This window comes from Dermochelys coriacea, chromosome 16 (assembly GCF_009764565.3).
Source record: "Dermochelys coriacea isolate rDerCor1 chromosome 16, rDerCor1.pri.v4, whole genome shotgun sequence".
Lineage (NCBI taxonomy): Eukaryota > Metazoa > Chordata > Testudines > Dermochelyidae > Dermochelys > Dermochelys coriacea.
Window position 1 is genome coordinate 14937034 of NC_050083.1, and position 27905 is coordinate 14964938.

The following is a 27905-nucleotide window of genomic DNA, read 5'->3' on the forward strand; positions in this document are numbered from 1 at the left end:
TCTCCAAGGGAAACTAGTGGGCAGGGTAGAAGAGAATAGGACCCGGAGCACTTCTTTGGCTGGAGATGGCAGGAGTTGGGAAGGGCAGAATAAAGGGTAAGACCTCCTGGGGTGACTCAGTCAAGTCCAGTCCTTCATCTTCTGCCAAAGCGGAAGCTGAATCCCCCTTTCTTCCTGTTGTAGCCATTGAGCTCCTCCGCCAGGTTCCCCAGGGTGCTGCTGCGCTTCTCACCCTCCCCCTGCAGGAAACCGACCCCTTCGCCTTCCTCTTCCCGGCTCTCCTGCCTCCCGAACCTGAACCTGAACCCAGCCCTCTCCTTGCCAAAGCCCTGGAGCTCCTTGGCCACGTTGAACAGGGAACGGAGGTCTTCGAATCTCCTCCACCGCAGCACTTCCCTCCACAGGCTGTTCTGAGAGGCGTCATCTGCTGGTCCCTGCCAGCTTGTCTCAAACCGGATCCCATCCCCTGGCTCTCCCGTCTCCTTTCTGTCGTCAGGAGGGGCACAGGCTCCCAAGCTCAAGAGGAGGAGACCGAACAAGGAGTAGGGGGCCTTCATCTGGGTGGTGGGAATGGAAAAGAAAAATGGAGGCATGTGCCTGTAAGTGAATCTCTTCCCAGATGTCAGCACCTCCTCTAAAAGCAGCCACCTCTTAATGAGGCTCCCAGTGCAGAAGAACCCCCCAGCCAACCGCTCCCTGCTCAGGGTGAGAGAGAAGCCGCACCCAAGAGTCCATCGGGGAGGTTCTGCAAAGCAGCTGAGCCGAGCTGCCTGCCTGTCTATTGTGGCACCCAGCAGAGCAGGATCTGGCCTGGCAGTCCCTAGGGGCCTATTGGAAATCTTCCAGCATCGAATGGCTCGTGCTGGAAGTTCCTCGCCAAGCCCCGCTTCCAAGAGCCACTCTATGGGGTCTGGGGTCGGATGTGTGAACCGATTGCCCCGCTAGCCTGGTGCCCTTCTCTGCTACACTCGCATTCTCTCTAGGTGCTTGGGGGTCTCTGGCTATTGACTACGCCGCTGCCGAGAGCGAGCCTCCCAACGCAGGGAGATGGAGCAGAGCCCGCGCTGCAGTACCCACACTGCTGTTCTGAGCCCCCTCGCTCAAGCTGTGCTGGGGCGGGTCTGTGTTCCCAGGAGACTCGCACCTGGCTGCAGGGTAGACATACCCTGTGCGCTATACATTCAAATCCTGTTGCACTCGCCTGGTTTGCAATGCGGGAAGAGCACAGCTCTGCCTGGGCGAGGGTTGATGGACCGTAGGCCAGGACCCTTTCATTATAATGATGGGATCTCAAGTTGTAGGCTCCTCCCAGGAGTACTGCAGGGAAAGCTTCAGTGCACTCACCTGAACAATCCTCTGCTTTCTACTACACAGCAAAGCTAATGGTACCAAAGGCTAATGGCCACCTGCTAATGGCATTCAGTAAAGATGCTTGATGTCTCTTTTGATGAGGCTCCGAAGCCCCCCACTGAAATGGAGGCAGCGTGGTCTAGTGATCAAAGCAGGGAACTGTGCCGTACCAGAGAGAGCAGGAGACTGAGGTTGCATTCTTAGAACTACCACTGTGTGACTTTGGGCAAGTCACCCGATGGCTCTATGCCTCAGTTTCCTTCTCTGTAAAGGAGGGTGGGGAGGGTTGGCCTAAGGGAGAAGATGTTTTCCCAGGAAATCCTTTCCATTAAAGTCCCTGCACCCAGAGGCAGGTGAGGAAGCTGCGGCTGTCTAGGGCCCTGTGTTGCATGGGTGGGTGGCCCATCTCCTTTACGGGTGGGTGTCTGTGCCACAGGAGCCTGGAGGCTGAACTCCCATGTCTGTCTCTGTGCTGCTACCCCAAGGACTGTCAGGCGGCAGGGGTCGGGTGAGGGACAGCCATGGGTGTCCAAGCCGCACCGGGGCTGTGGCTAACCCAGCCAGCAGCAAGAGACCATGCCCGCTCCTCGCTGGATGTGGCAACTTCGGAACACTTAAAATCAAAGCACGAGGACCAGGAGAGAACTGTGCCTGGCAGCTGCTGGGGGGAGACAGGCGGAAGAGGGCTCCGGGGGGGCCTCGCTTTCCCACAGAGGTCTCTGCTCCTCATTCGCGCCCTGGGCTCTGGCCCTCGGGTACCGTCAGCCACTTGCAAAGGAGCTCACCAGGCTGCCAGGTGTTGATGTAAAGGCTGGACTGGCTTGGGAACCGCTCCCCCCTTTTAGGGACTCCACAGCCAGCCTGATAGCCTCTCGGCCGAGGGCCACAAGGAGCTGTGGTTAGCGGGTACCTGGAGCGCTCTGCTCCTTACCCAGCACAGGGCCACAGACGTGGCCCATCCGGCCTGTTCCTGAGAGCTTGCAGCTCCCTCACTGATTCTAGTGAGAGCGGAGGCTGCTCACGGTCCCGGGGCCTAGGACAGGGGAAGAGCATCTCATGGAGCAAGTCAGTTCTCCCAGTAGCAGAGCCCTGCTTACCTTGCTGCTTCTGCTTGGGCAGCCAGTCTATGCAGAGCTGCACCAGAGACCAGGATGAGCCAGGCTGCTGGGCTTTGCCTCCTTTAAATAAGCTGCAGTGTTAATGACCAAGTCCCCATCCCTGTCCCCGTCCCCCCCCCCCCGAGCCACATGGGCTCAGTGGGTTTATTGCTGCACATTCCAGAGGCTGGGATCCCATTGGGAAGCTGGGTGGAGATGGAGAGCAGACTGCTGACTGATTGGGCCTGTCTGAGTGGCCACAATGGGAGCAGTGAGCTGGCTCTGATTAGGGTCCTTAACGCTCTCCTTTGATTTGCCACCTCATTTGGAGAAAGCAGCCCCGGACCCACTTTGTTAACTAGCTGTGAGTCACCCTCAGCTGGCAGCAAAGGCAGTGGGCAGCCCTGGCCAGCGGAGTTCCTGCCCTGCGCTCGGGGATCTGAGAGTTACTCCTGGATTGTACCTGCCCGCTTGATGAGTTCTTGTTGCCATCTCTCCGAAGGGGCTGCTGCAGGCTCTAGGTGTGCGTGAACAGTGCCGTGCACCCATGGGACCTGAAACTACATCAACTAATGGCAAGAGAGAGATCCCTTCGACTGCTGTCTGGCTGGGACAGCAACTGACCACGTATCTGGAAAAGCCTCCGTGGTTAGTGGGACCTTATGTGCCCAGATGGCAACCCAACTCCACGGGCCAAGGAAGAGAAGATTCCAGATCAAGGGACTGTCCGTTCCTACGTCATGGCTGGGCTAGAGCATGAGGAGTGAAGCATCTGTCCAAGGCATGCAGCAGCACCACCATGAAGGGATGTGTGGGTTCAAATCACCATAAGGGATTGCACCTGGAGAGCCTTCTGGAGCGTGGGGGTGATGCACTGTGTCCAGCCACGAGCCACCACGAGGCGAGCAAGCAGCTGTGTTCTGCACCAGTTGACGTTTCCAAGTGGCCTTCAGTGGTGGCCCCAGGGAGAGCATCAGTGCACAGGGGCTGGACTGTGGGCACAGTGGGAGCAGGGGCCTGGCCAAGTGGAGATGAACAAAAGGGCTCACGGTCACGGCTGATCTCTGGACACCCCAAAGCAGCAGGGGTCTAAGAAGGACCCCCTGAATTGCACACTTCTACAGCACTGGGACTGAAGGTGCTGGGTGGCATTGGTTGTTGAGACCCTCTGCCTGGCCCCTGCAGTCCACCCCTCCAGCTCTGCTCCACAAGGACAAACTTTTCTCATTGACATTCCTCCCTAGCCAGCTTTTCTGGGAATCGTCCCTGCCAGAAGCCCGACGAATTGTCCAAGTCCCTCCCTTCACCCATCTCCCATCCCCCACGCCAGCCAGTGTCAGATGCAGGATGCTCAGCTGCAGTGCCCACCCCAGCTGGGAAGGGCTGCAGGGGGAGATGACATTCTGCATTGGCTCCAAAGCTGCACTGGGGCGGAAGGTCTGGCCCATGGCTGGTGAGCATGATGTGCGCCTCTCTGCTAGCCTGATAAGACTGCTGTTGAATGGGCATTGCCCCTCAGTGTGCAACGTCCCCCCCCAACCCTGTGCCCTTGGCCCACAGCTCAAGGGGGGGTTAGTAGGAGCAGGGAGGTGGCTGCGCTCTTTGGCAGCATGGGGTATTTCCTGCGTGTCTCACCTATCTCAGCCAAGAAAGCCTGGGCTGGGTTTGTATGTCTGGCATTGATTTTCCTTCCCCTAAGCCCATGGTGCAGGTTGAGGTTTACTAACCACGTTTCTGGCTCCTTGTCTGCCGGCAGCATGGCCTAGTGGAACAAACATGGGCCCGGGAGCCAGGAACCCCTGAGCTTTGTTCCTACTTCTGCCACTGACACTCTGAACAGCCTTGGCAGGTCACTTACTCTCTGTGCCTCAGTTTCCCCATCTGTAGAACAGGGATGTTAACACTGACCTGTGTCATAGAGGGGTTGAGAGACCCAACTCATTTTTGTGAAGGGCTTGGAAATCCACCCCAATGAGGTAGATCGAATTTGGGGCCAGACCCTCAGCTGCAGTAAATCAGCAAAGCTTCATGAGCGTTATGCAGTCGTATGCTGGGCGAGGAGCTGTCCCTTTAAGACTCTACCCGTAGAAATGATCTGGGCTTTTATATTTAGAAAAGCAAATATGCTCGTTTAACCTCTGAAGTGAAGCTGCTCCTCTCTCAGAGCGGCTGCCAAGGTGCAGCAGATGGGTTCCCGGCAGCTTCAATGGCGGGAAAGGCTGCTGCTGATCAAAGCTCGGCCAGGCCAGCAGTAATTAGTCCTAGTTTTCTTCAAGTGAACCCACTTCCTCCTGCCAGCGTGGTAAATTCCAGCGAGGCTGGCGTGAGCCAGCATACGGGAAAGGAGCATGCAAGGGCCGGGTGGGGAAAACACTTCCAGGGGCATTAGCTGGGAGCACGGCCCTTGGGTAATTCTAAGTTGTTGGCAGCAGAAAGACACCTGGGCCCATCCCTCTCTGGGGTTGGCATGAAAGGGAGGGAGGCAGGCAGCAGCTGCTGCAGTCAGCTCTGCTCCGCAGAGCCATTTCTCTTTCACGTGAGCTGTGCTCCCTGCCAGGAGCTGCTCTGGGCACGCGAGATGCTCCCAGCACTGAGAGCCCCAGGGAAATAACCTCAGCTGGGCAGAGGGGTGCAATTGGAGGTGGATGGAGACCCAGATGCAGGACATACGGAGTGATGAGTTCCTTTTATTACGGAGTTTTCGGAAGTCCACATGTACAGCATTTGACACCAATCACACACGCGCTAGACTTCATTGTACTGCTAAACAACACAACCCGTCCACTAGCTCAGATCTGAACATACAGCCTTGTGGCCCCAGCTCCGTCACGGCCCACGGGTGTAACGGGCTGGCCATGCGAAGTCCAGCTCAGGAAACTGCTTTGTCCCCCCGGCTTCCAGACTCTTGAAGGGCAGGCACAGGTATGGCACCTGCCTAGACAGCCATCCTTGTCCTCTGGCTACCCAGGCTGGTGAAGTTAGGCCAGCACCCTGCAGCATGAAAAACCTGTCCAAAGGCCATGGGCTGGAGAGAGGGGCTGCCAGATGCACCCTTCCTGCTTGATTCTGTATGGGCCAGGAGCCAAAGGCAGCAATCCAACAAGTGTTAGATGGGAGCCCCTTTCACTAACCTGAGCCCGTCCCAGCTGGCCTTTTACCAGCCCTTTGATCAGCATGCCATACGCTGCTCCAGACCAGCTGGCGGCCTGGGCCTTCCTATGCTGCAGGTTTGGAGGCTGTAGGGTTGTGGGGCCAGACCCTTAGGAAGCTCCTTGGAGGGATATTGTATGCACTGCAGTGCTGCCTCCTCCCAGCACCTGGTGTCTGGCTGCATTTGTCCTGCCCTTTCCAGACCCCACCCCCTTCCTGCTTCTCTCCAGGGGAGGTGTCATCGTAGACAGTTTTAGTCTAATGCCGGGGTGCAGATTGATCTGTGCACTCTTAGAGCTAATCCCTGGAAATCCTGGGGCCTCTGATTGTATTAAATACCTCTCATGCAATTCAAAACAAACTCATTAAGGAGTCCTGGGTGACACAGGGCCAGTTACACAAAGTGCCCAGTGACTGACTGAGCACACAACTTTCACCCTCCCCGACCCCAGGAACAATGGCCCTGGGAGGAAACACAGGAAACCAACACACATCTTTTCCCCACTAAGCAAAGTTCCTTGAGTGCTACCATGTTCCCAGGCTGGTGGCTGGTGGATGGCTCGGCAGTCTGGGTCTGTAGTCGGGAGTTCCCATCCGTCGCGAAGGCAAATGCTATAAAAACTATTTACAGTTTGTTCCAGTGAAATAAAAAACAAACCAACTGAAAAACGTTCACAGGATTCCCCTCCATTAGGACAGCCCCTTCTCTAGCTCTGCTCCCTGGCAATGCTTGGTCTCCCCTCTCCAGCAGGTAGCTTAGGTCAAGGTGGAAATGTAGATAATCCTTAGGTAGGTAGCATAGGTCTTTCCTTATGCAATAAAAGCCAACATCAGGTCTGAACTGATGTCATGTTGCTTCATTAATCTAACCCAATCAGTGTGCAGCTCTGTACAGCAAGTGTATCACTAGGCTTGGAAGGATTAGCTTGTGTATCTGTAAATGTTGCAGTAAATGTCAATTTCACTGTACCCGCGCAAACTGAGGAGAAACTATTTCCATTGGTGATCATTGAAATTTACAGATACACAACGTAGAACTTATTAGAGCTGAAGGATCTTTGTGTATTTTGATGTGTGATATTGACAGCTTGTGTTTTAATGGTGGTTAAATTTTAACTTTTTGAATCTCAACATCTATCATTCAATAATTGTTTAACCCTTCCCTCCACATAATTTTGCATAGCTGTGAACATTTAAATTGATAATCTAAAACAGAGCTTAAAAATAAACCTTGACAGTAGCTGTCAATATTCTAAAGAAATGAAAATTGAGTTCTGCCAGGCCTATGTGTCCAGTGCAGTCTGGGTGGAAGGAAAAGACGCATTTTAAAGCTGTTGGGTTTCACAGTAACAGAGGTGCTACTGAACTGAGGCAGGCCTCAGATGTTCAGGATGGAAACTGGGACCCCATCAGAGGGAAAACCACAATAATCCCAAATGTATAATGCACCCTGCCCCGCCAATACACATCACTCAAGAAAATCCCCTCACTGTGAAAAAACTTTCCCCAAATGCTCCCTGTTGGTTTACATACAGATTTACAGAGAATTTTTTTTGAATGTGGAAAGAAGTATAAATCTCTAATCCACCACCACTGCTTGTATGGCTGCAGGATCCTACAGCCTGAAGCACACTTAATCACGCTGCCTCAGTTCCTCATCTGTACAATGAGCATACATTGAGCTTTCCTTCCTTTCACCCGCTGTCAGGTCTAGACTATGAGCTCGTCAGGGCAGAGATGCTATGTGTCTGCACAGCGCCTGGTACAGTGGGGCCTTAATCTACTGCAATAGACACAGTGAACAATAACTTAGTGAATTTCATTATCCTTTCAATTATGTTCCTTTCCTCCTGCTCTCCCCAATCCCAGCAGAGTGCTCTGACCCTGAGCGGTGTATTCTTTGAATCCTTCCAGCAACCAATCAGAGTAATTTGCAGAGGGGTTCGGTGAGGAGGGTCTATGGGCATTTTCTCTCCAGGACTATTAAAAAAAAATTACAGCCCCTGTGGCTGGCACCTGGTGTCTTTCAAAGGCCAAAAGCAACCCTCTGCCCTTCTGAAATCTCCCTCTGCCCCAAGGATGGGGGAGAACGCAGCCCCAGCAGAGGTAACAAAATGCCCCATGCTTTAGTAACCCTAAGAAAAACTCTGATTTGGATGCCTGATTTACAGCCCTCATCCCCCTTTAAATCCAGCTGTTTTCTTGCCTACGGGAGTGTCCTACAAAGAAGAGTCAGCTTCCCTTGGGATAGCCTTCTTAGGCGGCGCCAGAGCCCACACCTGGTTCTGTTTAAATCCGTCGGATCGCTCCTCAGGTAGATGCTGGCCCCTGGCAAAAAACAGTCAAAAGAACTCAGCCATGAAATGTCAGCGCCAGAGAATCAGCCTGGCCCGTAAAGTGGTGGGAGGGAAACGCAAAGGCATGAGAAGTCCGAACAAGCTTCGCTCTGCTTTCTGGTAAATGGTGCTGCCAAGTGCCACCAGCAGGGGGCGTTGGCACCACTGAGTTGCAGGGATGATGTCTCCAGAGTGATGCCACACAAACTGGACGGCTTTGAGCATTTTTATGTGGTTTGGCATTAAACAAAATCCAGATGAGTTCCTGATTGAGACACCTGGCTCTAGCATGCTCAGGTCTGGCACTAAGGGGATGGGGGAGGGGGCTTCCTTCTCATGCACTATTTAACCCTTTTACACCACAGCGTTCAGCGGCGTGCCCTACCATTAGAGATTCTAGTACTGACAGAATATGGCCCAATTGTCTCCCGTGTCCTGCAGAGCAGATGGGGATGGAGCTCTCCTGTGCTGGCAGGGCTCTGCTCCATCCTCAGCATCTCAGGCTGGAGCAGGCGCATTCCCATTTTCCCCTCCACTCTCTTGCATTGTAAGCAGCTGGGCATCTACCTGCACCGTGGCTTCTGCAGAGTGCTGCCGACAAAGCAAAGCCCTGAATGCTGGGGATTGGGTCCGGAGAAACCTGGGCAAGGATTCTGCTGCTGACCATCTGGCTTGACACTGAACAGCTTGGGCTGTGAAGTGCCTCCTTGACAAGGGAGCAGGAGGACTGGCTGTGACTTGCACGTTCCACACAATGGCTCCTCTCCATCCTCTTGGCTTTTTCCTGTTCTCCATGACGTCCCAGAAGATGAGAATTCTTGGAGCCCCTCTGTCACCAGCTGTCTGATCTGGTCAGCATGAAGCACCGGCCACTGGGATGGAGCCGTGATGCGATTAGCCGCGCCTCACAGATATACCTGGCTCGGGGTTTGGGTGGGGGGAGGATTCAAAGCCTTCATGGAATTTGAAGAAAAGAAAGGCTTGAATATTTGCAGGTGCATAAGCCAGAGTAAGGTTTGTGTGGGCTGGAAATGAAGGCCAGCTCCCCATCCTCTGCACCTAGAGGACAGGGGCAAGGATTCCCCCGTGGAGAACCAACTGTTCCTCCCTGCAGCCAGCCTCTGATGGAGCTGGTGGAAGGTCACGGCTACTGTAGAGCTAAGGTCACATTTCCACAAATGGGGTCTGGGTTTGCCCCCTTCCGAGTGGGTTTGGTCAGCAAAAAGACTCCATGAAACATACCCCCTACGCGTTGCCTGGGAGCATCAGCTGGCTCCCCGCTTGGAACCCTCCCACCTCCAACGCTGCAGTCATGAGCTTCGCCCCACCACCTTGGCCAAGGCAACTGAGATGGGGCAGTGCCAACCATCCCTTCTGAGGGGTCCAGCCAATACTCTCTGGGTGTCTAAGCCCAAGGGCTGGGTGGTGCGCAGTGGCAAGCGCACCCACGTGGGATGTAGCGATATAGCGAGCCCCATGGGGCCGGGAGAGCTGGTGGACTGTTTGGGGTCACCTCCATCTCAGTTCCAAGATTGAATGACTGTGCCCCCACCCCAGCCTGGATGGCAGATTGTGGGAGAGTTAGAGTCGTTGCTGGGCCCGGGATAGTCACCGGGACAGAGGCTGCAGCTGCTGAGTGTCGGCAGAAACTGGATTTGGGATGTGGGGCCGTTTTGAACGGGAGGGGGAATTGCTCATCAATCCAGAGGCACAGCTGGGCTAAACCCCAGCAGAAAGCTAGGCCAGGAGCCGTATCCCCCCGGCCCTGGATAGATACAACCCTCCTCCCTGCTGGACGCCCCATCACCAGTGGAGCCTTGTAGTCAGAAAGTGAGTGGCTGGTGGGGAGGAGGCAGCTCCAGTGAACCCAGGGTGGGTACAAAGAATCTGCGCTACCCCTTTTCTGCAGCCTTTGTGTGCCATCTGCTGAGCCCCCTGGGGCTGCATTTTATACATGCCACCCTTACGGCATCAGCTGGGCCCCTGCCAGCCCAGCCCTCTTGTTCTGTGCTGGGAGCCCAGCTCAGTGCAGGGAATCAACGCGGTGGGGGAGAGGGGGGTCTTCTAACGGGCCGGCTGGTATTGCGTGCAGGGGCTGGGAATGGGGCCTCCTGGGTTCTGTCCCCCCTCCAGCTCTCCAACGCCTGTCCCCATGGCTTCCCCTTCTTGGTGCCTGCTGTACCCCCTTGGCAAAGCCCACCGAGAACCACAGGCCAGCCGCTGCCTCCAGGGACTGTCACTAACAGCTCAGTTACCTCGTGGTGGGTTGAGTCTCTCTACGCCCTGCCGGGGCTTTACCAAGGGATTTTCACCTGCCGCCTCGCTGGAGCTGCCCTGTGATGACAAGCCAAGGCCCAGCAGGTGCAGGCGGCTCCCCACGCGACACACACCTGAGCCCAGGGCGCCGCTGGCTTGTTGGAAGGGGGAGGCCAAACAGGGGGGGCCGACTCCACCGCCGGGAGGTGCATGTCCTTGGAGGCACTTGGAGCAAGGAGGCAACAGTGACCACCTCTCCCCTTGGACGCACCCTCAGAGGAAGAGCTGCCTTCCCCTGGTCGGGGGCTCCCGCTGGGCCCCCTGTCCTGCTGCTGACAGCGCGGCCCAGAGTGGTGCATTATCAGAGGGGCTTTTCACCCTGGCTGCCCCCTGACTCATGGACAAGACAACATCGAACTGTGGGGGAGGGGGGAGGAAAAGGGGGCAGGGGAGGGGCCATGCCGTTAGGCTAATTCTCCTCTCTGGCAGGCCGGATCTTCATCTCGGTGAATTTGAGGGAGTACTGCCAGCCGGTCCAGGAGGACCACTCGACGCCATCGGCGTAGGAGCTGTGGTGGCCCTTGAGGTACTGCCCGTTGAGGTTGGAGGTGTGGCAATTGCGGTACCACCAGGCCCCATGGTAGAAGGCGGCGCAGTTGTTCTCCGAATGGTCGTTGTCCAGATCTTTGGTGGTGAACTTCATGCCGTTGTGCTTCAGGAAGGAGTCTCCTGCCGGGCGAGGGGAGAGCACCCATCAGCAAAGCGCCTGCCCGTCACTGCTGGGCCCCGCTCCCGCCCCAGCCCTGCTTTTCAGCCTCCCTGCGTTCCCTAGACTCAGCCTCAAGCCAGCTTCCCTTGTTGAACGGATACGTACGTGAGCGGGCGCAGGTCAGGCCTCAGCTTGGATTCCAGCTGCCTGTCTAGAGCCCCAGGCAAAGCCGCAGTTTGCACCAGCGCAGTGAGCGGCTCTGGTGCAAACAGCGGCTTGGAGCAGCTTTGCCTCTCTGCCCTCTGGGTCTGCCCTGGTGACAGAGGCCTTGGAGCTCAGGGACTCGAGAGAGAGAGAGAGACGTGCTGAGCAGTGCTAGGAGCAACAAGCTATGCAAACTCCCCTTATTGCTACAGTACTGCAAATGCAACTCCGGTGCGACCAGTTACTCTCCCTGCTAGTCCACTTTTAGGCTCCCAAATGCTTTGCTGATGTACCTCACTCCTGACCCCACTGCCCGCTATCCCAGGCCTCCCTAGGGCTGGTGTGAGCTTGTTTTCCTCCCTGTAGCAATATGGAATGAATGGCAAAGGTTGCGGCTCATCAAAGGCAAAAGGCTGTTGGGCTCAACACAGCGACAGCAGGGATGGGTCTGGCTGCAGACGGCTCTGACACAGCCCCATGGAAACGAGGCCCCATCTCCCCTTCCCACCCCGTTCTCCCCGGGCAATGTGCTCTGGGCAGGGTGGGGACTGGGGAGCGACCCATGAGCAGCACAGACCGACCTGCTGTTCCGGAGTAGTCGGCGATGGTGACCGGGTAGCCGTCCTCCTCTGGGTCCACGGAGAACAGGCCCACTCCGAAGGTGCCGTACTGGGCGAAGGCCGTGCCGTTGTCGAAGTCCTCCAGGTCGATGCGCAGCTCGTAGCTGGCCTGCGTGGTCAGGGCGTGGAGCCGCGCCAGCCCTGTGGTGGCAAAGCAGGAGAGTCAGTCGTGGGCACTGGCAGCAGGCTCACCATGGAGCTGTAAATAATGAATGCTGGGCAGACAGCAGAATGCTTCGGACATCACCCTGCCCGGGGTGACCCTCCTGAAAGGGGAGATGGGGAGGAGAACTGAGGGGCAGAGGGAGCAAACATGAGGCTGCTCCTTATCTCCAGAGACGGGGGGGAAGGGGGGCATCCTTCGTCCAGCTGAGTTCAACCTGTCAGGTTAACAATCCACCACAGCTAAAGCAACCCCCCCAGTCTCTACAGGGGTGGTGAAGGACGGGGCTTTTTCTGCACGTCGGTCCTGGCTTGGGGAGCAGATCCTGTCTCCCGGATATGCCGGCACATGCGGGGAGCTCTGCAGTCCGTTTGCTCATCTACTAATGAAGAGGATATTTAATTAAATGTCTCAGGAGCCATCAGTGGCAATAAGTGACATTTGCCAAGGTGAGTCTGGGTCTCTTTCAATTCTCTCCCTTCCCCTCCTCTGCCTGTTTTCCAAGATTCGAGGCCATGCTCACCCTGTGGAGCAGAGTGCGCGCTGTGGTGGGTCTAGAAGCACCTGGTGAGTTCAACCTACACCCTGGGGTGGGGAGAGGGGCCCTCCACACTGCAGCTCCTGGCTTCAGCTGCTGAGCTAGGGCTTGTCCCAGTGGGAGCGCTCAGCATGGATTGCAGCAGGGGGCTGTGCCCACAGGACTGGGGGAGGCAGGCACTCCGAAGAGGCTGCCCTGACATCTCACTCAGCAATGATCCTTTTGAGATTTCACTCCTAGGAGTAGTCAGGGGAGGAGGGGAAGGGTCTTTAAAGACAACCTGGAGCTGCCCGTTAGCAGGAGCTGGTTTTAAAATATCACACAGTTGCAATTGCAGTTGCAGTCCAGCCCCAGCCCTTCATTGGTCAGCTGCTATTAGCCCCCCAGACAGCCAGACACACACACACACACAGAGCAAGCCCCTTTAACCGGCCCGCACACACTTTAATTAGCAGCTCCTCTCCTGCTGGCGTGGCTGGCACAGGGCTCCTATATGGGGGAGCCCTCAGATAGTGCCCCTGGCCCTAACCAGATTCAGAAGCACGCACATGCACACCGTGGAGGGCCCTGGGCCCCACTGCACAGCAGCCACCCTGTTCTGCGTTTGCATCAGGATACCAACCATGCCGTGCAGCAGCGATGGCTAGTAAGGGGCTGGGCTGAGCGTGCTGGTTGCTGAGCAGCTTGCCTCACCCTTTGTGAAGTTTTTGGCGTCCATTTCCTCAGCCTCAGGGAGGGCCAAAGAGCCCCAGTGGCCTCTGCTCGGCTCATCTGCTTCCTTCTGCGCCCCTGTGGTTATGGCATCACTGCCTGGCAGTGCAGCGGGCACAGGGAGTGAGATCCCTGCAATGCCACCTGAGCTCCGGGCCCCCTGCCTGCTGGCCGCGAGCTCCCTTGGGAATACCAGCACCTTGGCACAGAGCAGAGGGCCAGGTTGTATGACAGGGGCTCTTGTAGGATGTAAGGGGTGGTACGGCCTGCAGGGGTTGGCTTTTCTTGTCTCCTGCTGGGCCATAACCTAGAGTCTTTGGGCAATACCCCCAAGGGGCCAAACTCTGCCCCACCCCGAGGTAATTCTGTGACTTTGATAGTTACCCCAGGGATGGATTTGGCTCTGAGTTTTTTAGGCCGGCTTTCTGTGTTGGAGTCGGACCTGCTCGACTGCGTACCAGGCCTTGTTCTGCTAATGGGGATTCTCCTGTTGCTCAAGAGGCTTCAGGAGTAGGAGGCTCTGCTGAGTGGATTAGTCACAGCCACACGGTGTTGGGTGCAAGTATTTAGCCACCTCACATAGCATCCTATTGTCTCCAGCTCCCCCCCCCCCCCCCCCCGCCTTCATATCTGCAGAAAGGGGAGTGGGCTGCTATTAGCCACAATACACCCACTCCTGCTGTCTCCAGATTGGACCCCAGCCCTGCCCTAGGTCCCCGCTATTCCCGGAGGAACCGTGCATTTTCCCCTTCCCCCAGTGCTCTCTAGCACTGTGGATCCTGGTGGGTCCAACCCACATGTGCAACCTCCATTCCCCTCCCCGGTTGCTGGTTTGATAAATCAAAGGATTTTTCTGTTCTTCCCCCTAGATAAAATACCATGGATGAGAAAAACAAGCCCTCCCTGCCCCCAACATGCCAAGGAGAATTTAAAAGGACCCTGGGCTGATGGTTTTGCTAGCCCCTGTGCAGTGGGCTGTACCTAGCCAGTGCTCTCCAGTCAGCTTCCCGAATCCATCCCGGTACGCTTCCCATCCGCGGAAGAAATTCACCGAGCCATCCTCCCGCCGCTGGAAAACCTGGGGAAACAAAAGGCACGGCCAGGGCCGGATTTAGGGGCAGGGGATGCCAGGGGGGCATCAGGCTCGGGGTACAGTTAGATATTCAAAAGTGTAACAAATGGAAAGGAGGGTGCCAAAGGCACTCTTCACTTGGGGCACCATTTGGTCTAGGGCCGGCCCTGGGCACAGCAGCTGGGAAGTGAGAGTTCTGAGCCCGTCCCCACTGCCAGCAATTCCCGTGAGGAGCCAGGCATCCCGCTGCCTTTTCCATGGCATGGCTCTCTGCAGAGCTGTCTCGCTCCAGGAGCGCTTTATCAGACTGGGGCGCAAATCAAACCCTGTACACTCGCTAATTACATTGGAACTATGGCGTGTAAGGGATGTGCCATGGCATTGTCACCTATCTCCTAGGGATGGGAGAATCAGCTCAGAGCAAAGAATTCGCTTGCTGTCTTGCCCAGAACGCCAACTTTTATTGGTGTCTGAAACCCCCTGGGTTAACGTCAATAAAAACGGGTCCTTCTGCCTGTACAATGATGCCACCCAGGGGAGGACACAGAAGCATCAATTTGCAAAACAGCCAGTGCCCATGGCTGAGTTAGTGCATGATCAGTGGCTGAGCTGGGGGGAGGGATAGCTCAGTGGTTTTTGAGCATTGGCCTGCTAAACCTAGGGTTGTGAGTTCAATCCTTGAGGGGGCCATTTAGGGATCTGAGGCAAAAATAAGGGACGGTACTTGGTATGGTCCTGCTTTGAGCAAGGGGTTGGACTAGATGACCTCCTGAGGTCCCTTCCAACCCTGATATTCTATGATTCTATGATCACAGGAGACTCAGCCAAGATCCAGGTCCCCTGTGCTCGATGCTGTACCCACACAGAGTAAGAGATTGACCCTGCCCCGAAAAACTTACATGCTAAGTAGATGTGACAGCCAAAGGTGGAGGGAAGGGCAAATGTCGTTATTCTCATATTACAGGTGAATAACTGGGGCACCGAGAGATCAAGCGAGTTGCCCAAGGTCATGTAGCAAGTCTGTGCCACAGCCAGGAATTGAAACCATGTCTCCTGAGCATCAAGAGCCCTAGCTCTGAACTACTTGCTGGTCAGGTAAATCCTGCAGAGCTGCTTTATTTTACTCCCATAAGTGGATCCAGAGTTACGTGTCCAGGGAAATCCAACTGTTAAGCATTCATCACCAACAGGATCTCTGCTCTGTGTTTTGGTAGCTGCCTAGTAATCAGGATGTAATTCCTGGAGCCTGGCTAACGTATTGATTTCCAAGGACACTCACCCAGGAATTGTGCCCTGCTGTGTGTGTACCAAGCTGGATTTATTTGTAACTATCCACCGGACAATGTAGATGAAAGATTCTCAAGTCTGTGGGTTTTTCCTCTCTAGCTAGCTACTTAAGTCTCCTCCCTATAATATCTGAATGCATGGGCTTATCAGTTTGCAGACACATTCAGTCTATCTAAGATCCTTATAGGATTCCTGTTACCACAATCTCTGAGCCTCTCACAAGCTCTAATATATTTATCCCCACAGCCCCTCTGTGAGATGCAAAAGTGCTATTATCCCTGTTTTATGGGTGGGGAAACTGAGGCACAAAGTAATTATTGACAGGAAGTCTGTGGCAGAGCAGGGAATGGAATCTGGGTCTCCTAAGGGCCAGTCTAAAGCCCTAACCACTGATCCATCCTTCCTCTTTCTGAATGAGCTGCAGCCATGCAGTGACTCCCCTTCTTTGCATGTGAATGTGGGGATCTGGCTGAGGAGCAGTCATTCCCCCAGCCTCCCGGCAGGCAAAGACCCATCTGCATGAATATTTGTCAGTGAGAGGGGGCACGCCAAAATGATGCTCCCCAGCAACACTTTGGTGCTGAGAATTAGCAACAGAAGCAACCCAAACCACCAGCTGCTCCCCCTCTACTCACCCTCTCAGAGCCAGGACTGTGAGTTGGGGTGAACTCTCCTGATATTGCCCCCTCAGAACGGGGGTCAGATGAAGCCAAGATGCCCATATATAAAAGCTGCTTCCCCCAGCAGCTGGCTTGGGTGCCCGTGATCTATGGCTGATGAACCTTCGGTCTCGCACATGTTAATATATTGTCCCCTTGTATTTTTTTCCCCTTTCTATTTTATCATGGGACTAAAGCGTCAGCTATCGAGAGGGATCCAGAAAATGCTGCCTCTTGCCTGACCGCTGCGTTTAATTAAGCGTCTGGTCCCTGATTAACTCTGTTCAGCTTGGCCAGTTCAGTCCCATAGACTCGTAGACATTAAGGTCAGAAGGGACCATTATGATCATCTACTCTGACCTCCTGCACAATGTAGGCCACAGAATCTCACCCACCCAATCCTGCAATAAACCTCTCACCTATGTCTGAGCTATTGAAGTCCTCAAATCATGGTTTAAAGACTTCGAGGTGCAGCGAATCCTCTAGCAAGTGACCCGTGCCCCATTCTACAGAGGAAGGCAAAAAAACCCCAGGGCGTCTTCCAATCTGCCCTGGAGGAAAATTCCTTTCTGACCCCGAATATGACGATCAGCTGAACCCTGAGCATGTGGGCAAGATTCACCAGCCAGATACCCAGGAAAGAATTCTCTGTAGTAACTCAGATCCCACCTCATCTAACGTCCCACCACAGGCCATTGGGCCTATTTACCATGAATAGTTAAAGATCAATTAATTGCCAAAATCATGTTATCCCATCATACCATCTCCTCCATAAACTTATCAAGCTTTGTCTTGAAGCCAGATAGGTCTTTTGACCCCACTGCTTCCCTTGGAAGGCTGTTCCAGAACTTCACTCCTCTGATGGTTAGAAACCTTTGTCTAATTTCAGGTCTAAACTTCCCGACGGCCAATTTATATCCATTTGTTCTTGTGTCCACATTGGTACTGAGCTTAAATAATTTCTCTCCCTCTCTGGTATTTATCCCTCTGATATGTTTATAGAGAGCAATCGTATCTCCCCTCAACCTTCTTTTGGTTAGGCTAAACAAGCCAAGCTCATTGAGTCTCCTGTCATAAGACAGGTTTTCCATTCCTCGGATCATCCTAGGAGCCCTTCTCTGTACCTGTTCCAGTTTGCATTCATCCTTCTTAAACATGGGAGACCAGAGCTGCACACAGTATTCTAGATGAGGTCTCGCTAGTGCCTTGTATAACAGTACTAACACCTCCTTATCTCTACTGGAAATACCACGCCCGATGCATCCCAAGACCGCATTAGCTTTTTTCACAGCCATATCACATTGGCGGCTCATAGTCATCCTATGATCAACCAATACTCCAATGTCCTCCTCCTCCTCCGTTACTTCTAATTGATGTGTCCCAAGCTTATAACTAAAATTCTTGTTATTAATCCCTAAATGCATGACCTTACACTTCTCACTATTAAATTTCATCCTATTACTATTACTCCACTTTACAAAGGTCATCCAGATCCTCCTGTATGATATCCTGGTCCTTCTCTAAATTGACAATACCTCCCAGCTTTGTATCATCCGCAAACTTTATTAGCACACTCCCACTTTTTGTGCCGAGATCAGTAATAAAAAGATTAAATAAGATTGGTCCCCAAAGCGATCCCTGAGGAACTCCACTGGTAACCTCCCTTCAGCCTGACAGTTCACCTTTCAGCATGACCCGCTGTAGTCTTCCCTTTAACCAATTCCTTATCCACCTTTCAAGTTTCATATTGATCACCATCTTTTCCAATTTAACTAATAATTCCCCATGTGGCACCGTATCAAATGCCTTACTAAAATCTAGGTAAATTAGATCTACTGTGTTTCCATTGTCTAAAAAATCTGTTACTTTCTCAAAGTCTGTCTGGAGGAGAACCAAAGGAGGCCTGACTTCCAAAAGTGCTGAGTGCCCACAACTTCAGCTGAGGTCACTGGGAGACGTTGGCTCTCAGCACTCTTGGAAATCTGGCCTAGATGCAGTGGTGAGGTCTGGAGGTTAAAGCACAGAACACCCTGTGTTCACTTCCTGGGTGATCGGGCAAGTCAGTGAAACTGTGCATCCCACCTGTCTATTGGTGTGTCAAGGTGTGAAGTGCAGGAATGGAGCAGGGAGGGACAAAAGGGGTTTCAAGTCACCTATCCACTCCCACAGCCTGGGGGTGGCATGATCCCATGATATCAGTTAGACCAGCCCCAGGGTTGTTCTAAGTTAGGCTTTGCTTCATGTGACTCCCTGTAGCAGTGTACTCTGGCAGGGCCTCCCGCTCCCTCCCCAAGGCCAGTACTGTCCAGTAGTCAGACACCAGTGAGCCAAACCCCTTTGTGCACGGGGGTGTTCCCATCAGCGTGGCATAAAGGGGCCTTGGCACAATGGTGAGCTGGCGCCTACTCTCTAAATATATCACAGAGATAATGCCAGGGAGGGGAGGAATTATTTAAGTTAAGTGCCAAGGTGGACACGAACAAATGGATATAAACTGGCCATTAAGAAGTTTAGACTTGAAATTAGGCAAAGGTTTCGAACCATCAGAGGAGTGAAGTTCTGGAACAGCCCTGGGGCAAAAAACCTAACTGGCTTCAAGACTGAGCGTGGTAAGTTTATGGAGGGGGTGGAATAATTAGACTGCTTACAATGGCATGTAGCTGATCTGCGACTGCTAGCAGCAAATATCTCCGAAGGCTGGTGATGGGACACTAGCTGGGGAGGGCTCTGAGTTACTACAGAGAATTTTTCCTGGTGTCTGGCTGGTGAGTCTTGCCCACATGCTTAGGGTCTAACTGATCACTATATTTGGGGTCAGGAAGGAATTTTCCCTTGGGTCAGATTAGAAGAGATGCTGGGGGGTTTTCGCCTTCCTCTGCAGCAACAGACATGGGTCATTTGTAGGTTTAAACTAGTGTAAATGGTGGATTCTCTGTAACTTGAAGTTTAAACCATGATTTGAGGACTTCAGTAACTCAGCCAGAGGTTAGAGGTCTGTTACAGGAGTGGGTGGGTAAAGGTCTATGGCTTGCAATGTGCAGGGGGGGGGGTCAGACTAGCTAATCACAATGGTCCCTTCTGGCCCTAAAGTCTATGAGTTTAGAGCTTCCACATCTGTTGAATGGGGATGTAGCTGCCCTTCTCTATGGGGTGGGTTGAGATGTGAGATCAGATTGTACCCTTGCATGCCCTGGTTTAAATCCAGAGTCACTCCGGATTTCCATCGGGGTCGCTTGGTAGGGAGTCTGGCCCTCGGATGAAGGGTGCCCCAGCAGTGCCTGCTGATTGGGTTAATGCTGGGCATTTCTGCCATTAGCTGCACACCCAGCTCCTGTGCACTCCCTCAGGGCTCACCCTGAGCAGATGGGTAACTTCAGCCAGCTGATCTGGCCGTGTTTCTGGCAGCATTGATACAGCACCACTGGTGTGCATCATCCCCTGCACAGGCTTTTCCAGCAAGACTCTGCAAGCTAGCATTTGGCAGAGGTCTGCTGACCCGACTTAAGGGTAACGTATGGCAGGCGTGGGGGTGGGGGTGTGCATGGAAGAGGTGGCCAGCGCTCCGTCTGATCCATGCTGTACTTACCTTCTAGAATTAGAGCCTTAATTTTTATCCTTGCACTGAGCACTTGAGAAGCTGCAGTTAAGCCCTTTTAAAAGGGCTTTCGTCGGACTCAGCTGACGGGATGAGGCCGCTTGGCTGGAAAGGGGCTGATTTCCAGGAGGGATGTTGGCTCCGATTGGCTGCCATGAGCCTGTGCGTGGAGGGAGGGAGCAGGGCAGGGGCAGAGGCAGCCATGAGGCTCCCCTTTAAGCTGTTTTGACCTTAACTTGTAACTAGGCCAATTGCCTGTGCGCTGCTCAGGGCAGTGAGGGGCCTATTTTCACCAGCTCAGGGCCCCAGGAGGGCTTGGCAATTAGAGAGATGCTCTGGCAGCTTAGTGACACGCAGAGTTCTCTAGAGAAACACCGTTGGGGGGTATCAACAAACCTTTCTGATCCTCCGGAGCCCTGAGCAGGGTTCATTGCCGTGGTGGGGACAGCTGGTGCTGGGGCCTAGTGGCCAGAGCAAGGGGCTAGAAGCAGGAACTCCTAGGTTCTATTGTGGATCAGAGCAGGAGTCGCTGCTGGTTGGGGCAGGTGCCTGGGGAGAGTTTCTAATGGTTGGAGTAGGGGAAAGGGAATCTTGCTTCGGCCATTGGCCGTGTCTCCACTCAGTGCCTTGGTTTCCCCCCCACTTTGAGATCCTTAGATGACACAGACTACTTGAGTGCAAAGTATTAGCCCATGGCCCTGCTTGTGGTTGGGTCCATGCTGGTCTCTGCTGTGAGAGCACAGATCACAGCTGAGCCTTCTCGGGTGAGGTGCTGCCTATGGGGGTGTGCAGGCCATGGGGTGGGGCACAGAGCGAGGAGAGGAACAGCATCTGGCTGGCTGATGTACCCAGAACTGAGGATTTCTGTGTCTGAATTCAGGGGCTGAGATGTCCGCTCCTAGCCTAGCGAGGAGAGGAGAGGATTCGACTGCCCTGCAGCTGAAGCCAGAGCAGGGGGCTGAGGAGAATGGTGGAAATCTAGCCGGGGAGAGGGGAGATAGCAGGCTGAGGCATGTAGGAGAGATGGGGCAGGTGTGGGGGAATGCTTTTGCTCTAGGTCTCTCCAGCCTGAGGCAGGCAGGCAGCAAACAAGCCAAGGGTGGTGGGGGGAGCAAAGTATTTGCTGTAGTTTCAGCAGCTCCATCGCTGCTCTTCTCCAGCTCATAAAATATGGATCTCCCCCTCTTAAGCAAAAAGGATTTGTTCCCCTTCCCATTAAAGTCAGAGCTGAAATATTTATCCTTCCTGCTTACAGTCACCCTCGCTCGCCTTTCGATTGTCACTGTAAAGTTACTGGTGCAAAGGACAGCAAGATAAATAAATCACCATGCCCCAAACCATTGGCAGCACAGCAATGCCCAGCATCCCTGGGTGTGGGGACTCCCTCTCCGTCCATACCGGGTCCCCTTCCTCATCGCTTGAGTTTGGGGAGGGGTTGATTAGTTTTGGTCCGTGCCCAGCGCTCTCCGGGTCAGGCGGGTGGAGTGACAGTGTGCTAGAAATGGATTTGACAGAGCCCCAGACCACACATTGCCACTCTGGGCCCTTCCCTGGTGCACCATGTGGCCAAGTCTCTGACACCAACCTGCCTTTGTTTGCTTTGGGATGCAGAGCAGTTCCGAGCTGCAGGCTCTCCTCTGAAGCCCTTGCCCTAAAGGAGCCCTGGTGCTCAGCGGCTCACAGAGAATTTGCAAAGGCTTCCAAGGCAGGAAGTAAGTAGCAGCCCGGTTTTCTGAAGGCCTGCTTGGATACCCTCCTTAATCATACGATTGTTACTCCACTAAATGACAGGAGGTGTTAATCAAAGGTGTGGAGGGATGTCATCCGCCCAGGCAGTAGGATTTGGGTCAGCCGGTACCGTACTTCCTGCCAGGAGCCTGGTGCAGTCGTTAAATGCAGGTGAGTGCAATGCTACTTTGCAGGGAGTGTGAAAACGATTAAGCCCCACACTCAGATAAGAAATCTCACATTCCAGTTCCAATCTGCACCAGTCAGAGAAGAGAGCTCTGGGTCCAGGACACCCAAAGAGGTTGTGTGAGGGAAGGTAATGGCTGATGGGCCATTAAAGAGAGAACAATATGGAGTCCACCTGAATCTGAATTCATAAATACCTTGCTTGTACTGCAACCAGAAGTTTGGGCCTCTCGCCTCCAGCAGGTGCCCTTTTAGAATATGTTTTAATCCTCGTTATTAACTGTTATTACAGTAGCACCCAGATGCCCCAGCAGAGGTTGGGACCTCACTGTCCTAGGGGATGGACACACCTGGCCTGCAGAGAGTATAACTTAAACAGGGAAGATGAAGGAGAAACTGAGACACAGGGCAGGGACGTGACTTGCTGAAGGTCACCCAGCAGGTCAGTGGCAGAGCCAGGAATAAGAACCCAGGTCTCCTGAATCCCAGTTCAGTGCTGTACCTACTAGGCCACCCTACCAGCATGCACTCCCTTTTCATGCTGTAAATCTGACCCACTGTGCTTCAGGTTGCGAGTTATTTGGCCTCCATGCCCTATACATCTGACCAGACACATGGCAGAAGGCAGCAGGGGAGCCTCGTTCTCCAGTCAGACACCAGGTCAGCACCAGCACCGACTGTGCTGTAGCAGGTAAGGAGCCCAGGGGCCATTGGAAGGCCGTGATAACAGTATGAAAGCCCCCGGCCTGGACTCATGGGCTGGGATTGGTTCCCCCTCTAGTCTGGCCTGCCCACTGCTCTGATGTCCTTGAGATGTGCTGACTAGCATGCCTGGGCTAGGGCCTTGGAGGAATCCAATTTCTTTGCTGGCCTGGTCTTTGTCTGAGCCTTGCATGCGACCCCAGGCTTAGCTCAACAGCTCTCCAGTGAAACTGGTTTGGCCACTGCCAGCACGTCCACCCACCTGTATGCAAATATCCCCACATGTCAAAAGGAATAGCTTAAAAAAATCAGTCCCAGGCTGCATGACTCCAAGTGATGCCTGTGACTTTACTGCAGCCTCTGTGACTCAACACCCCAAGGACCCAACACCCCCACACATTGCCCCCCCTGCTTCCAGCTGAGCCTGACACCTCTTTCATCCCTGAGTCACTGATACCAGCTGTGTGCAAAGTTCAGTAACCTTCAATAGCCAAGTAGAGATAGCCCCAGATGGGGAAACTGAGGCACAGAGAGGGGCCATGCCTTGCCCAAGGCCACCAGCATATCAATGGCAGAGCGAACCCCGGAGTCTTGGTTCCCAGTCCCTTGCTCTAACCACAAGACAAAACTTCCTCCCAAGGGGTAGTGAATGCTGGTCTCCTCTCCCCCACTGGCACAGATCATGGTGGTGGTCAGTGCCAGGGCAGGTCCCGATCCTGCCAGCCATGAGGTTCTAATTGCAGGATTGGGGCCTTCCTGCTCCCACGAGCAGAGCATGCTCCATCTCAGCCGTTTCCCCGAGAGCAGGGCTGTTCAGGGATTGCTGCCCCGGGACTGTGCCTCCAGTCGCTGCTGGCCCAGGGCAGGGCCGTGCTGTCTCACTGCTGGCCTGGCCCTTCGAGGTACTTGGCGCAGGCACAGAAGCTCTGATGCAGCCTGACGCTAAATCATTTTCTTCAGCTCCCTCAGCACTGAGTGTCCAGCTCAGCCCCGGTCCCGCTGACTGGGATGGCCTTGGAGACGGTATTTGGCTAATCCTGTCATCCCACCCGGTAGGCGGCTGCTCCCCAAGGAGCCAGGGCTGACAGCCGGATTCTGGGGGCCTCGCGCACAGTTCTCCTCAGGCAATCCCCCTCAACCTCTTCACCTCCTTCCCAAGCCTTCTCCCTCCATGGTGGGGAGGCCGAGGAGTTTCCCTTTTCCCACCCAGCGCCCCACCAGGCAGATGCACCAACATCTCGTGTTTAATGGAACAGTCCTGCCTCTGCCACGGACCCTGCCAAACCCTGGCACTGCCTGTCTCTGACTCCTAGCTGACAGGAACGCGGCACTTGGGCAGGGATCCTCAGCAGAGCTCAGCACACAGGGTGCAGGTTGGGTGCCAAACTCTTCTTGAAAATCTGGTTCCCCTGCTGCCCTTTCAGAAGCCCCCGGGATCCACCCCGACCATGTGGTTGGGGGTTATATTACCGGGCAGTGTGGTTCAGTTAATAAATGATGAGTGCAGAGGTCAGGACTCCTGGGTTCTCTTCCTGGCTGTGTGAGGTTGGGTAAGCCCCTTGGCCTGATCCCCACAGGTGCGGAGAACTTGCAGCTCCCCCTGACTTTAAGTGGGGTCGTGTGTTCTCAGCATCTCTGAAAGTCAGGCCTGCCTGCTCCGTGCCTCAGTTTCACCCTCTACCAATGGCACGATGGTAGTGGCCCTCCTCTGTCATCTGCACTCAGAGCCAAGGCTGATGGCCACTATATGGCTTGGGCTCCCCAGAGGAGCCAGGCACTTGCCACACACACTGCAAACGGCTTTGGTTTCCTCACAGCAGAGCAGCTAAGCTCCTTCCCCTCCCCCACGGCTAAAAGCTCCTTACAGGCATTAGATCCTGGGGGTTTATTTCCTCCAGCACCCAGCTGGAGGGGGCATTTCATAGCCCGGTTCCCAGGGGCTGGCTCACCAGCCGAGCGTGACCTAACGGGCACGGCCCAGACTCGGCGGGTTCTCCCACCAGCCAGGGCGCAGCCCCCACCAGTCCAACCCGAGGCGCTCCCAGCTGCAGCGTCCCCCCCAGCCCGTCTCGGAGACAGATCTCCTGGCCTCGGCATGCCTCTCCTGGGTTGCCTTAAGCTTGCCCCGGGTAATGCGTCATCTTGGGCAGGTGCCACTTCACACCTGGGGAAGCCCTGGCTGTCCTCGCAGGCTGGGTGAGGAGGTGATCGGGGAAGGCCAGGCCAGGATTTCAGGCCCCTCCAGGGCAGTCTCAGCCTGGGGACTGTGTTGTGGTGTCTCCCCTACTGGCCTCCTTCCTCACCTCACAGCCAGGGGTGAGGGCAGCCTTGCCTCGCCTGACCCCCGGCTGAGTCTCACTGCCCTCCCCTCGTGTGCCCTTTCCAAGGTCCCTCCCTACTGACTCCTGTAGCTGGCCGGCTCCATGTCATTGGCAGCTGCATGCTGTTGGGATTAGGTGGCCTTCGTGTCTCACTCCATAAAGACAATAAGACAGCGGACGGCCGGGGTGAGGAGAGCCTTCGGCAATTAGTGCAGGGCCAGCTGAGCCACGGGGTGGCCAGGAGCCTGCGTCAGCCCGTAGCGCTGCCTCCCGGGGGCTTGCTTCCCCACACTGGCTCTGAGTGAAATCTTGCCCTGTCTGAGCCAGGCAGGCCACCCGCCCCCCCAGTGCCCCCCTATTGACAAACAGTGTGTGGGGGACTGGTGAACCAGGAATCCTTGGCCCTGTCTCTCAGCATGTCTCCAGGGGAAATTTATTGGCATTATACTGGTTCATGTACATAATCTGACCAGTGGAGTGATGCCAGTAAATGTCACTGTGTAGACAAGCCCTTAGTGTGTTCAGGTCATGGGAGGGTAGCGTCCGCTCTGGGCAGCGGGGTTGGCCCCCTCAAGGTAATGGGGAATGTGGGGCCTGCTTTGGGCAGTGTCACAGGTCCCTCGGGGTGTCAGGGAAGGCAGGGCTAAGTATGGGGGGGCTGTGGGACAAAGCCCCTCACCATGGGGAAAGTGGCACCAGCTCTGGGCCCCTCAGTATGCCAGAGAAAGCTGGACCAGCTCCGGGCAGTGGTGACCCTATGAAGGGGGAGTTTTGAAGGCCAGGCGAGCGGAGCTAGGAGTGAGGAGAACGGATGGGTCCTGGGGCCAGGCTTTCTTCGTGCTCCTTTTCCAGAGAAGGGAAAAAAAGCCCAGGAGTGAGTCTCCCACCAGTTCCCATTGGCAGGTCTCTGATCTCAAATGGTGTCAGGATGGCGCTGAGGCAGATTGGATCTGATGGAGGGAGAGCGACTGTTAATGTTCAGCCGTCACGGGGTCTTGCAACAGGCATTGTTGCAAATTTCTCCTGATACTTTATGGAATCGAGGCCTCGGCTCCATCGATCCAAAGGAAAGAGCTGCATCCAATCAAGATTCCTCACTGACCCTTTTGCCTGAGGCTGCCAGCTCTTGGCTGCACCTCCCTTTTTCTTCCCCAAGTCTGTCTGCATCCCTTCTCCCCTAGCCACTCTCTGTTCCACACTCAATCGCTGCCAACCCCCTCTTCTCTTGCCCGTGCTCTCTCGGAAACCTCTGGAGCCCTAAAAGTGAGGGGATTCTGGATCCCCCCCACCCACAAGCTGGCTACGCAAACAGCAAGAGCGCTGAGAGGTGCTTATTAAGCGAGAACATCCCTTCTGTCTCTCCTCACCTCGGCTTTCCCTCTTCCATCCCTCCTGATCAATCATTTCACCTCACCCTACGCTTGCTTTGCCAGCCTCTCCTGCCTCTGGGGTCCCACCACGGGAGCGTGCCCCCTATACCACCCAACCCTCCTCTGTCAGTTGGCACAGTTCTGGCTCTGCCACGCCGGGGGCTGAGGAGAAGGGACCGTTCGAGACTCTTTAGTGTGTCTCAGCTGATCCTACTTTGTGCCCCGCATCTGAGAGTGGCAAAGCACTTTTCAGACAGGCCGGCCCTGCGCAAACCGTCATGGCCACGTTACAGCTGGGTAAACGAGGCACAGAGATGGGAAGGTACTCGCCCACGCTCAGCCAGCCTGGCAGTGGCAGAGCTGGGAATGGAACCCAGGAGTCGTGACTCCGTCGCCTGGTCTGGCCACTTAACGCTCGGTCTCCTCCTGCTGCTCTTTGTGTTTATGCGGCTACAGGGCAGAATATAACCCCCAATCTGTGCAATGGCAACAGTGTCCAGCTGCTCCCCCTCTTTCCCTCCCTCCTCCAAGCGCTGCATTGCACCTGATTACTCACTCTGGATAACACCAGCCCCATCGGAGATCAGGACTCTACTTTGCTAGGGTATGTCTACATTACAATTAAAAACCCGTAGCTGGCCTATGCCAGCTGGCTCAGACTCACGGGGCTCAGGCTAAGAGGCTATTTAATTGCAGTGTACATCACTCTAGGACCCTTTGAGGTGGGAGGGTCCCAGAGCTCGAGCTGCAGCCAGAGCCAGAATGTCTACACTACACTGCGAGCCTGAGTCAGCTGGCACGGGCCAGCCATGGGTGTCTAACTGCAGTGTAGACATACCCTAACAGCCAGCCCCTGCCCCGAAGAGCTTGCCTCCTACAAAGATAAGACACATGCAGGCTGGCAGGAAGGAATTATGGCCCTCCTTTCACTGACAGGGAAGTGAAAGAACAGAGAGATGCAGCGACTTTCCCAAGTCCCAGAAGCAGTCTGGTGCAGAGCTGGGATTTGAACCCAGATCTCATGAGTTGGAACAGCAGGGGAGAGTTTGGTGTAGGATTGTCTTTGGCCCGACCGAGGGCAGGAGATACCAGGAGGGGTGCCTGGGTTGTTCTACTGAGATGTCCAGCCCCACTGGGTCCATGCAATAGAGCTGGATATGGATGGGATGCCCAACTGCACAGAGCCCTACACTCCCACCTTGGGAACTGAGTAACTCAGAGTGACTTCTAAACCCTGGCAAGACAACAAGGCCTTTGGTGTACAGCTGAACCCAACTCCTGAACCTCACAGAGCCCTGCCACTGATCAGCACCATCGGTCTACCGTTGGCGCTGTGCTGGCACTGTGCCCCCCATGCATCTTCAGCGCAGCTGAAGCACAGGGGACCGCCTTCTCTGTTCTCCACTGGGCACAGCCCTTGGGATCTGTTCTGTGCTGCCGCTCCCACCCCACCATGCAAGGTCATGGGCCACTGCTTGGCAGGGTATCTCAGAGGCTGGCAGAGTTGTGCCTTAACGAGTGCCGTTTCCTATGTCAGAGCGACTCAGCAATGCAGGCAACCAACTTACCGTCCACCCGCCTCCATCCGTCGTCATGTCACAGTAGACCTGGAAGCCTGAGGGATAATGAGTGGGGAAGATGGAGTAAATGCCGTCCTCTTGTTGTCCGCTCAAGTAGATGTCAAAGCAGTCCCGGGGCCGCGAGCCTGGAGCATGGCATGGGAGGGAAGGGAGAGCAATGCAAGGCTAATTAATTGTTTAAATTAGAGCCTCGCGGTTGGTTTCTGGCTCTCACCCCCACTGCCTGATCTAATTGGCTGCTCATAGCCCACTAAGCCCCCTCTCATCTCAT

General features: G+C 54.7%; 2 protein-coding genes across 2 annotated transcripts in view; both read right to left on the reverse strand.

The window, feature by feature from the left end:
- Positions 1 to 96: 96 nt before the first annotated feature.
- LOC119844333 (pyroglutamylated RFamide peptide) lies at positions 97 to 557 on the reverse strand. Its single transcript, XM_038375004.2, has one exon. The coding sequence runs from the start codon at positions 555 to 557 to the stop codon at positions 135 to 137; it is 423 nt and encodes a 140-aa protein (XP_038230932.1). The 3' UTR covers positions 97 to 134.
- Positions 558 to 6242: 5685 nt separating this feature from the next.
- The window catches only part of FIBCD1 (fibrinogen C domain containing 1), a 41569-nt gene continuing 19906 nt past the window's right edge, over positions 6243 to 27905 (reverse strand). Inside the window, exons 4-7 of the mRNA XM_038375172.2 lie at positions 27623 to 27759; positions 14116 to 14212; positions 11684 to 11863; positions 6243 to 10918 (exon numbers count right to left, since the gene is read on the reverse strand). Of these exons, the coding sequence (XP_038231100.1) occupies positions 10659 to 10918; positions 11684 to 11863; positions 14116 to 14212; positions 27623 to 27759 (674 nt within the window). The 3' untranslated portion in view covers positions 6243 to 10658. The remainder of the gene's footprint in view (positions 10919 to 11683; positions 11864 to 14115; positions 14213 to 27622; positions 27760 to 27905) is intronic.